General features: G+C 40.0%; 1 protein-coding gene across 4 annotated transcripts in view; it reads left to right on the top strand.

Moving 5' to 3' along the window:
- Positions 1-12,488, top strand: part of man1a2 (mannosidase, alpha, class 1A, member 2) — a 147,996-nt gene that overhangs the window by 70,644 nt on the left and 64,864 nt on the right. For all 4 annotated transcript variants that reach the window (XM_086265801.1, XM_086265803.1, XM_086265802.1 and 1 more), the window contains exon 6: positions 10,477-10,557. In XM_086265801.1, the coding sequence (XP_086121927.1) occupies positions 10,477-10,557 (81 nt within the window). The remainder of the gene's footprint in view (positions 1-10,476; positions 10,558-12,488) is intronic.

The raw sequence follows: 12,488 nt of genomic DNA, 5'->3' as shown, positions 1-12,488 counted from the left end.
TGGTTTCATCTGACCACATGACATTCTCCCAATCCTCTGCTGTATTATCCATGTGCTCTCTGGCAAACTTCAGACGGGCCTGGACATGCACTGGCTTCAGCAGCGGAACACGTCTGGCACTGCGGGATTTGATTCCCTGCCGTTGTAGTGTGTTACTGATGGTGACCTTTGTTACTTTGGTCCCAGCTCTCTGCAGGTCATTCACCAGGTCCCCCCGTGTGGTTCTGGGATCTTTGCTCACCGTTCTCATGATCATTTTGACCCCACGGGATGAGATCTTGCGTGGAGCCCCAGATCGAGGGAGATTATCAGTGGTCTTGTATGTCTTCCATTTTCTGATGATTGCTCCCACAGTTGATTTTTTCACACCAAGCTGCTTGCCTATTGTAGATTCACTCTTCCCAGTCTGGTGCAGGTCTACAATACTTTTCCTGGTGTCCTTCGAAAGCTCTTTGGTCTTGGCCATGGCGGAGTTTGGAGTCTGACTGTTTGAGGCTGTGGACAGGTGTCTTTTATACAGATGATGAGTTCAAACAGGTGCCATTCATACAGGTAACGAGTGGGGGACAGAAAAGCTTCTTACAGAAGACGTTACAGGTCTGTGAGAGCCAGAGATTTTCCTTGTTTGAGGTGAACAAATACTTATTTTCCACCCTGATTTACGAATAAATTCTTTACAAATCCTATCATGTGGATTCATGGATTTTTTTTTCACATTCTGTCTCTCACAGTTGAAGTGTACCTCTGGTGCAAATTACTGACCTCTGTCATCATTTTAGGTGGGGGAACTTGCACAATCGGTGGCTGACTAAATACTTTTTTGCCCCACTGTAAAGATATAGTAGTGACTCTGTACAAGTAAATACAAATCAGACCCGTATAAAACAAACTATTTCAAGCTCTATGGATAGGCGTTGGGTTGAGAGTCACTTGGCCTCACCTCTGCTAAATTAAATGACTGAACTGGGCCTGTTCACTGTGCTGTTGCCTTTTGGACCATATTTAATGGAACTACATAGTACAATTTATTTACAGTCCATGAGGGCAACTCGTTTATATAAAGCATTTTTAAGAGAATTTAGAGACATTCATCAGCAGTTGACATGGCAGGTACGTGATAGAAGTATGAATGATTAAATATAGGCATCATATACAGGAATAAGAAGGGTGGATATTTGTGAAGTGAAAAGGACAGAGGAAAAGAGAGAGAGATACACCGGAAGATTTTATAGTTTTTAACCCTGAGAAAACAGTAAAAGGATACAGAAAGAGATGAAAATTGGCACAGTCATCTTACAATTGTCCCATTTGGATTCATTAAATAAAAGTAGCAGTGTCTTCTCCAGCACAGTGATATCCAAAATACCCACTGGAGCAGCTAATGTAATAAAAGTTCCCTTAGCAGCATGAGTATGAGATTTGTGCCTTACGAAAAAGATGGAGAATTATTAAATGTAAAACAAATGCAATGACAGTGACATGGAGATAAGAGCGTGAGGAAACAAAATTGCGAATATACTCGTGTGAAGTAATAAAAATCAGGCAGGAGAGGAGAGCCCTCTGGTTACTTAGGAGGGAGAGGAGAGTGGAGATTAGAGGGAGGAGAAGAAGAGAGAGGATGAGATTTGAAGCTGCTGTTAACAAGTGAGAGGAGGAGGGAGGCGTGTCGCTGTGTTTTCATTAATAGCCTGGTTTGATGCTCTTATACCTGTGTGCATTAGGCAGGGGATTCAGGCATAAGCTTCCAGCTATACTATAACATTCAGGAAAGGTTTAGCTAGCTTAGGCTAAACCTTAGAAATATGGTCATGGCATTACTCTGGCTTTTGCATGGGCCTTTTACAAAACAGGTAATATCCCAGCTTGGAGTGAGCCATATTTTTCTTCCTGGCAGTGTAATTGGCAGCAAAAGTGTTATTAAACTTGGCCCTTGTGAATATCAAAGATTTGTTCAACCTAAAGAGAGCAGCTGTACCCAGCTTCCCCAGTCAGAGCACTGAGGCTGGAACCAGGCCATAGTCTGCATTTCCATTTGGGAGATTAAATACATCACTCTTAGTCGAGTTTAATCACTTTCCGGTGCATATAGGAGTGCAAGTTGCCCAATATTACATTGAGGTTAGCTGCTTCTGTGTGTGCACCATCATTGTACTATAGTACTACAAGTACTATAAGCTACTTGTAGACGTGTGCACATCCTTAAACCAGTAATCTCGGCATTCAGTCTTCTTGGATAGGTGTGTGTGTGTGTGTGTGTGTGTGTGTGTGTGTGTGTGTGTGTGTGTGTGTGTACACACAGTATTTATTGGCTTGGCAATATTTGGCCACTCTTCCTCGCAGAAGCACTCCAAATCTGTCAGCTAGAGAGGGCATCTTCTGTGCACAGTCCTGTGCAGGTCAGTCCACAGATTGTTCTGTTGGATTTAGGTCTGATCCAAATGACTGATTTGGATGTGTACTCTGTGTCATTGTCCTGTTGGATGGTATAAGTCCTCTTCATCTGCAGCATTCTGGCACTTTTGCTGTTTGATTGGTATTTGACTGGTATAATTTCATCCACTTAAGGAGGGGATTATATGGGACTAAAGCCCCAGTTCCAGCTGAAGAAGAGCATCCTGAAAGTGTAAGAACAAAAAGTGTTGTTTTTAGACAAAAGTACCTTTTGGAATTGTGGCCAAAAAATTCAGTCTCACACATTTTCCTTCATGCTTTTGGGAGAATTTATGCTTACGTTTGTTTGTTTTGGGGGTTTGGGTTTTTTTGTTTTGTTTTTTTGCAAATTGTACTTGGGTTTGGATTAGAGCTGGGCAATAGAACGATAGCGATATGTATTGTGAAATAACTTTTTCTCGATAGAAAAATTAAACTATTGTGATAGGCCTCATCGCTCTTGTCCTCTTAAAAAAAACAACAGCCAATCCAAATTAAGTAGTGCAGAGCCGAACCAATCACAGCCGCAGCGTCGCGTCACGTGACTTGTTACGTACAGCACAAGTGCCAAGCCGCACATGTGTATTTGTTTTGGGAAGCAGCCAGCCGCCGTGCCGCCCGGTAATGGAGGAAATGAGTGTGCCGACTAGAGAAAAATCGACCGAGAGCGTGACCGAAGGTTACCGAAGAGAAAACAGATGATGGTTCCAATGCCGGAGAGATTGTTGAGCGGAAGAGCCATAGAAGTTCCGTAATGTGACGGTATTTCAGCTATTTCAAGTCTGACAAAAAACAGAGTAGCGTGCACTGTAAATTGTGCCGAAAGCAAGTCTGGAAATACAATAAAGCGGTGCAGCTCAATCTCTGACTGGAAGCGCTAATTCGTCATTCGGCTTTTGTCAGACTAAAGTAACTGTTAAAACCGTTTGAAAAGCTAAGCTATACAACAAGGAGAGATTGAGAATTTCCTTTTAGTTCTCAGTTTATTTGATACTGACAAAAGTTAGTCAGTTTTGTCTGTTCTTCTGTAAAACAAACTAATATTTATTTCTAGAATTAATATTTTGTTTCTAAGTGGAATTGACAATTTAGTAGTCTGTTTCGTTTATTCTATTTTGAAACTTAAACGCTTTAGCGGCTGCCTTTTGTGTAGTTTGCAATATTTGCCTTTATTTATCTGAAAAAGTCTCATGTTCCTTAAGTACATCTACCCTGTTGAACTTATTATGGGAAATAAATATTTAAATAAAAACAAGCTGCTGATTATTTCACATTTTACTTGTGAGCAACGGCACATTTAAATCTTACAAATATAGTTATTTGGCTTATATCGTGATATATATCGTTATCGCCTGAAATGAAAAAAAAAACATATCGTGATATGAAAAAATCTCATATCGCCCAGCTCTAGTTTGGATGCTTTTCTTTGCCAGAAAGGCTTCCGTCTTGCAATCCTGCCCCATAGTCCAGACAAATGGAAAATACATATTGAGATTGTTGTTACATAGTACACAACTGGTGCTTTCCAGAAATTCCTGCAGCTCCTTTAGTGTTACTCTAGATCCTCTGATAGGCTCCCGAGCTAGTTTTCACCTTGTCTTTTCATCAGTTTTTGGGGGACATCCAGTTCTTTGCGGTGTCAGTTTTTGATGACTGTCTTCACTGTGTTCCTGGTATATTCAGTGCAGTGGAAACTTTGGTACCTTTCTTCTGACTGATACCTTTCAACAGTGAAATCTCTTTGATGCTTTGTAAGCGGTCTGTGAACCAAAGCTTTTGATGCAGCAGGCAACTAAGTAAATGTCAGGAAGGTCCTGCTAGGACCGCTGAACTGTATTTGGGGTTAATCAGTCTCTTTAATTGATAGCAGGTGTGTACACAAGAAGACAGAACGCTGTCTGCTGCTTCAACAGCGTATTCCTTTAAAGGTGTGCCGACTAACAGATTTGTTTGTTGAAATAATTGAATTGCTTTGAAATCATTGTCAGTGAGTTATTGTGGTCTCATTTTTTTTTTTTTAACCTCACTAAAACCTGGTATTTAAAGAGGTATGTGTACACCCTTTATAGCCACTGTACTAAGAATAGTTGCTATTCATCATTCCATAGCATTCATTAAAGTAGTTCCTGCAACTCCAAATTCATCCGAATATGTTGTCTTCCATTTTTTCTTAGTTTAGTTTGATATGCGGGGGAGAAGAATTCAGTGCATCATGCAACAATACACAGGAACATGTGCCTGTGGCATCAAAGCTAGTGGATGGTTCAGTTCTAACTGTAATCTTTAGTCTTTTAGAAATATGTAGAGTGTAATTTACCATTTTGTTTCTTGTTGAATGACCTGACATCTTTGTAGCATGTTGCCCCGTTCCTAGAACCCAGTTAGTTGAGTGAGCAATAAAGTCATTAGCCTAAACAATGAAAATAAGATCCAAGTTATCAAAAACTCCAGCTGAATTGTGCTGTAAGCTGTTTTGAAGTGGACTGCGAACCATACATGAGAAAATAACAAGTATTTTTGAAATATGTGATTGCAGAGTCGTGACATTATTTCCCTCGTCTTCATCTTGCATAAACATAGTAAATTGGTCTCTCTCTCTGTGTGTACACACAGTATTTATTGCTTAAAAGTAACTGTGCGGTTCTTGTGTGCTTTTAGCAAATTTATGCACATTTTTATTGCATATGTTACACCTGCGCTCGTCTACCTCTCAATTCAGCCACCCACTTGCCACCAACACATCCTCCAGCTCCAGCTTTACCACTAATGAATGATTAAATAGCTGCCATGTCAGTTTGAGCCAAGCAGTGAGTCATTGTTGGACTCTCTAGTGTCCTGGTTAGACCCCCGCATTGCAGCTTGCCCTCAGATGATGGATGTGTCGGCATGCGAACTGCATCTATGCTAGGCCCAAACATCCAGCAAACTAATAGACTTTGTTAACTAATGCATTAATGACCCCAATCAAAATGAGGATTTGATCTGATCCCATGCAGCAAGGAGATTGAAATACTGATTAATTCTAGCTGTTGTTTGAGCCCAGTCTGATTTCCTGGATTCATTTGAGTTCTTTATTCAGATTTCTTTCCTAGCATATGATGTTTCTGGCAATAAGAAATGCAGACACATGATTCACAGTCTTTGACAAGGTAGAAAAGGCCATTCTGCTGTTAAAATTTTTATACCATTGCTGAGCTTTTGTGGTCCTGCTCACTTTAAGCTGTCATGTTTGGCATGATTAGACACATCTTCTCCCATCGGTTTCCTTCTTCTAGAAGCCTTTTTACTGAAGGTGAAAGCAGTGACTTACTGTGTTGGCTCCTCTCGTGTCATTTCCAATGACAGACGTTAATATTTTAACTGAATCGTCTGGATGACACGTTTTATCAAATTTGAAGGTCTGTCATCAGATTTGTTGGGATACTTCAGTGAAATCACACACTGTGAACCAAACAAACAAAAAGATGCATTCTCACCAGCTGTTGAGATCCCAGGTTTTAATATGAATATTCTTTTGTAAATTGATTTTTTTTTAAATTACATTGTAAAATGTTATTGTTGAGCTTTTAAAACATAATGTTTTCAAATATGTTGTTTCATGCAAGTATCTTACACCAGGGATGTTTTAACATCATATAAAGCTCTGGGAATAAACAGCAATTAGGGTTGGGAGAGATGTTAAAATCGACAGTCTACAAATATACATTCAAGGAGGTGTGAAACATTAACCTGTGTGTCTCTTACCTTTTATTGTTAACATAATGATTAAAATCCAGCTAACACAGAACCTTTCAGAATCAGCTTTATTGACAAGTATGTGTGAACTGGGCTCCGGCTATTTCTTTGCTTTCAGTGTACAGAACAGAGTAGACGGCAGACAATACTGAGAACATGACACCAACACGTGTAGCATGTTCATGTTGCGTTTACAGAGTTGATGGCACTGTTGATTATAAAGGGTTTAATAATTCCCATATTGACACATGTGGGCACACATGCCTATTCGCTTTAATGTACAGTTAGGTCAGTAAATATTTGGACACAGACAATATTTTTTCTAATTTTGATTCCATACATTACCACAATGAATTTTAAAGGAAATAACTTCAATGCGGTTGAAGTGCAGGCTTTGAGTAGGTTGAAAAAGATTGCATAAAAATGTGATGAACTAAAGCATTTTTACCACAATACCTTTAATTCAGGGGCTCAAATGTCATTGGAAAAATTCAGTAACTAAAAATAAAATCTTCATTTCTAATATTTGGTTGAAACCTTTTGCTGGCAATGGGTCTAGTCTTCAACAAGCGAAATGCATGCTATATTATGTATCTGTATTATGAAACACTGCCCAATAAATTTGACTGCATTTAGCTGGATTTGAGCTGACAGTACGTCTCTGACCACCTCAGATTTCATTCGACTCCTTCTGTCCTGTGTCACATCATCAAGTACTAGCGTCCCAGTGCCACTGGCAGCCATGCACGCCCAAGCCATCACACGGCTTCCACTGTGTTTTATAGTTGATTTGGTACGCTTTGGATCAGGAGCTGTTCTGCGCCTTTTCCATAGGTTGATCTTGGTTTTATCTTTCCAAAGAATGTTTTCTCCAGAGCTGTGCTGGCTTTTTGATTTTCTTTTCTATTTTTCTTTGTTTTTTCTTTTTTTTGAATAGAAAGTCCAATCTAACCTTTCTATTCTTGAGGCTTATCAGTGGCTTGCACTCATTTAAAACAAACCTTCATTATCAATAACAGAAAATGGCACAAAAAATAAATGCTGACAGAGAGCTGACAGATCTGTTTGTACTGATACATGTTGGATATAAATAGAGGGGGGAGTGAGTGTTGTTAAGAGTGTTAAAATAGAAGATCATATAATGAAGTGACCCTGATGTTCTGTTTAGTAGCTCCATGACAAAATACATGATTTCAGTCCAACCGTATATTCCTGTGCTGCTCTCAAGCCTCACTGCACAACCTGTGTAACTCCGGCTACGTCCACACGTACACGGGTATTTTTTGAAAGCGGAGATTTTCTGTTTTCGTTTGTAAAAAAAAATCCCGTCCACACGTAAAAGCCAAAAACGAAGGAAAACGCTGCCGGGAACATGCCAAAGCAGCAGGTAGCGATATATTCCTGACCGTGTAGAAATGTTGGCCAATCAGAAGTCTAGAAGCCTGGGTGGGAAAGAGTAAACAAAGATGGCGCATAGAAGCAGCACTGAGTCCTATGTGTGGAGGACTCAGTGCTGTGTGTGTATATGTAAGCATTTAAACACTGCAGAGAGGAAAAATGAACAGTAACGTTATTTTGTCTAAGTCCGCCATGGTAGAAATTCATTTCACCGAAACAATAACCTAGCGCACAGTGTGACATCAAACTGTAGAAACAGTCATTGGTCCACACGTAAACGCAAAAACTGAGTTTTCGAAAATATCCACCCTGGCAGGAGTTTTTAAAAAATCTCCATTTTCAGTGACCGAAAACGCCGTTTACATGTGGACAAAAGGTGCAAACGCATAGAAAAATCTGCGTTTTCAAAAATACCCGGGTACGTGCGGACGTAGCCTCCCACTTCCCCCTCTGTGCTCACCTCAGGCTTTTTTGTTTTTGTTTTGTTTTTGTTTGTTTTTTTTAAATCAGGGTTGTTTTGTCCCTGCTTTTCATTGGGCTTAGTGCTTCTAAACTGCAGCTGTAAATGGCTAACAAGTAAAGGCTGACTCATGCTGTAGACCATAGGTGTCAAACTCTGGCCCCCGGGCCAAATTTGGCCCGCAGCCTAATTACATGTGGCCCGCGAAGCCATACCAAATTATTATTAGAGCTGGCCTACTGGTATTATACAGCTAATATATATATTGCTTAGTATTAAGCTTTGCTTGTTCCATATTCAGTTTTTTAGCAAAACTTGTTTGAGTCCATAAGAAAAGATTCATTCTTATATCTGGAGGAAGATTTTTTTTCCAATAAATATTAATGTTAGCCCAGTTTTGAATTTTGGCCCACTGTGTATTTGAGTTTTACACAATCCTGCTTTAGACGGATGCCAGCCTTCGGCTGGATGAGAGCTTCCCAGTCGCCACCTTTCATCAGGTTTAACACAAACCTGTAGCTCGTCTTGCCTTTCAGTGGGTTTTGTTGAAGTGCTGATTGTGTGCCGGTAATAATGAAAACCTTTTTAGTTGGGCTTAGTCTGAAAACTTTGGGTGCAGAGAGAAAATATGTGCAAGTTGAAAATAGGTTTATGCAGGCAGTATTCAACACTTTCCCCTTCCAGCACTAATCCACACATGGGATCTGAGGCAGGAAGCAACTCTGGTACTTTAAGACACATTCAAACAGCTTGCAAAATAAAAATTAACTCAACATCGAGTGTACGGCTGCTACATTCTCTCGCTCTCTCTCCTTTTTTTTTTTTGCTTATACTCAAGTGAAAGCCTCAACAATGATAGGGCTTCACTATTTCAGGAGCAAATCAGACCTGTTATATCTGAGAGGTCAAAATCCACCCTGCTGCGAACAGCCCATAGATCAAGAGATACTATAGAGATTGTGGGGTTTACCTTCAAAAGATGCTCAGATTTTCAGACATGAACCACAGTATTGTACAGCTAGATGTAACACTGTATGCCTCTGTAGATAAGAAAAGCATTCTTTAGGGAAATGTGCCTGTGGGGGAAGGCATGCCAAGAAGGCTCACTGTTCCCTGTATAGCTCTATTGAAAAGACTTCCCAGCAGAAGCATTATCTGACAGGTTATGGCAGCTCTTTGCACTGAAGGAAATGCAAGAAGCCAAGAGAGGCTCTTGAATGAATTAAGTGGATTAGATGAAGCTAGACTGACATCAGGGCCAGGTTTGCGCTAATGTGAGTACCGGTGCTGACCAGTGTTCAGGCCTGAGCATCACAACCAGTCTTTGAATGTTCTTGTTCACATGTGCTCCTGACTCCAGGTTAGAGTTACCTCATCAGGTTACAGAAGAGAGTGCTGTAAACTGTGAGTACTGTAATCAGTAAGGCTCAATCATAAATATTTGATGTATTTATTTGAACCATGCTGTGGCTGATCTTAACATGTTATAGCCACACAATGTTCCTGCACTCCTCCGCTTCTTTCTCCTATTCATTTACTGTAAACAGAGGTCATTCAGCCTGCACTTTAAAAAATGTGTAGGCAGAGTTCTCTCATCTTTGGTACGTTTTCATTTCTAATGTGAAAATATCAGCGCAAGGTCATGTTGTAAATTGCAAGAAGCTCTCAGCATTTGAATGTACGGGACCAAAAAGGTGTTCCAGGTGAATAACATTTCTGCATCACAGTCGCTGTGTCATCAACCATGTTGTCAGTCACAGTCTTCCAATTTCCCAAACACGAGGAATGCTGTGGTTTGAAGGAAGCTGCAAGGCCAGCAGTACAAGCATTGCACAGAGTGAAATCAGTCAAGTGTGTACATGAAAGTCTTAATTAGGTTCTCCTTTGGAGGCACATTAATTGGGATGAGCAGCCAACTAATTCGAATTGGCAAACAATAACCATGGTAACAACTTTAGACCCAAATAATGTGCGAAATCACCTTAACCACTTCGTGTACTCGTGGTGGCTTTAGTTCAGTGTTTAATCCTCAAGACGTCTTTTCTCTCCTGTCGCTCTCACACGTTCCACTTCATATCTGCTGGCAGGTTACTGCCTTGTTGCTCAGCGCTAATGATTCAAAGATTTTTGTTTCACTTGGACAGCTTTTACTGTCTGATCTGTCTGAAAGTACCTTTCCACTTTGCATCTTTTCCTGCGTGACATGCAAATCAGCAATAACATTAAGAAGCCATTGATCTTAGTGTTTTGTTATACAGCACCACTGGGCTTCACCAAAGCCAGAAATTAATACTGTTCACAGTTATGTATCCAGTGTCACCAGAGAATAGAGCCAATAGGGGAGTGCTGTTTTGCCTGTTCTGTTTAGATATTGGGTATTAGTGATTACTTTGTGCCATTTCCTGTAGCAAGCTGCTTTATTTAATGATTTTTGTGCTGTCTTAATTTTCCAGAATGCTGAGGTGTCAGTGTTTGAGGTCAACATTCGGTTCATAGGAGGATTGCTGGCTGCCTACTACCTCTCTGGACAGGAAGTAAGTACTTATTTGCTTGTGTGTGTTGTATATGAGAGTGTAAGAATTTTTTAGTGTTATTTTTTTTCTACATTGGACAGAAAATTGATGAAAAATAGATGTTAGTTCAAATCACCTGGGCTATAATCCTCAAAAATGATCTTCATGTCTCCTTGTTTCATCTCTCCTCTCCTCTCCTATTAAATCCAACAGGCAAATTTTGCTTCTTGGTTTAAGGAGCTGGTGAACATTAAATCCAACCATCCATATTTCTTTTTCTGTTCTTTCCCACCTCTTCTCTGTCCATCCAATCCGCTCCAACTTTCATGCCCAGCCGAGCAGTGCTCCCTCTATAATGGGAGCAAATACATCAAACTCGCCCAGCACAACCTCCACGACTACTGTGCTCCCAAGAATTTATATTGGGGGGGGGGGGTTACTGCCCGCCAACAGATCTCGAAAGAAATCAGTGCTTTTCTTAGCCTTTTCACTTCACCACAAATACAGCTCTGACACAGTTGCTAACTTTCAATATTGTCTCCTGTAAATCCTGATTTCCCTTCCTTTAGTCTTTGTTTCTCAAACCACAGCTGTCAGAAATGCCTACAAGTACACCCTGAAGATACAGAAATCAAGCGGTGTTTTTTTGCGAGTAGACAGCCAGTGAAGTTCTCAAAATAAACCACGATGGGCTGAGTAGGCATTTTGCTTTGATTATAGGGCCACACCTTTAGATGAAGGCTGCTGTGGTTCATCTAAAGGTGAAGGTTGTTTTTGTAAAGACAAATCTATTGTCTTGTCCTGTCACTAATATTGTTCTCTTCATACCTTTCATGTACATCAAGAAGTAGTCTGAAAAAAAAAATTTCCGGTCTTTTAAGTGACATTTGTGAAAAATATGATCAGTTTAGTAGCAGACACCCCATTCACATTAACTTGATGCTAGTGGTCAAGACTTTTGTGGCATTTTCTTGCCCTTTATGCTTTGCTCATTCTGGGAAACCATCAGCTTATTCTGCTGTCCTAATGTCTAAAGAGCACATTTTTGCAGTGAAGCCATCTGGTCAGAGAATGTGTGTGGGGTGAGCCAGTCATTTAACTGCTAAGACGAAAGCTCAATCGGATGATAGCCAGTGGTTTTAAAATGCATTTAAATAACCGCAGTTATTCATTTGCTCTTGATAAAGGCTTTGTACCTGCTATAGATTGCATATAAATGATAGATCAGAGGCAGGGTTGCTAATTTGTCAGCTAGTTAAATGTGTTTTTAAACTGTATGGCTCTAATAAACATAATCATTAACTGTACCATGTAGCAGAGACATCAGAACTATTGTTTGTACCAGGCTGTTAGTGGACTTTTTAATGCTGCAAGGTTGGGCTTTTGTATTATGGGAGGCTGTGCACATGGACTCACTTTTAGAGCTGGACTCAAGTAGCGATTTAAAAAGTGATGGCAGTTCCACATTGGCCTCATTTCAGACATGGAGTCTTTGACTTGGTTGCTTGCATGTCGCCAAGCGTCCTTACATAAGTTCAATAGATGAAGATAATATCACAGAGGTAAGGCAGCAGGCCCACTTAAGTTTAAAGTGGGCTGTATGTCACATCCCTGCTATAAGGGGAAGCTGTGGCTGAATTAAAAAGAGGGTAAATATAGACGTGAGTGTCTCAAAGTTCAAGTTTTGTATTTCTTTTTTAGTGGAGAGAGTAGAAAGCATAAGCATAAACTAACCATTTATTTACAATTAGATTTTGGTTAACAGCTGAGGAGAAATCCAAAAAACTTATTTGAAAATTGGAATGAAAGACCGTTAAACACCCTAAAAGTAACACGTTTGTTTTGTTGGGTAATTAAAGCCATGAAGAGAACAGATTAGTCATTTGCAATGTTTCAGAAGCAGATTTTAAAAAAACCAAAAAAAACCAAAAAACAATCTTGTTCTGCCCACT

The sequence above is a fragment of the Aulonocara sp. 'chitande type north' Nkhata Bay genome, linkage group LG16 (genome assembly GCF_057382095.1).
Source record: "Aulonocara sp. 'chitande type north' Nkhata Bay isolate Kocher_YH1m ecotype deep benthic linkage group LG16, A_spYH_male_GT1.1, whole genome shotgun sequence".
NCBI classification, from domain to species: domain Eukaryota; kingdom Metazoa; phylum Chordata; class Actinopteri; order Cichliformes; family Cichlidae; genus Aulonocara; species Aulonocara sp. 'chitande type north' Nkhata Bay.
This window is presented reverse-complemented; position numbering and strand designations above follow the sequence as displayed.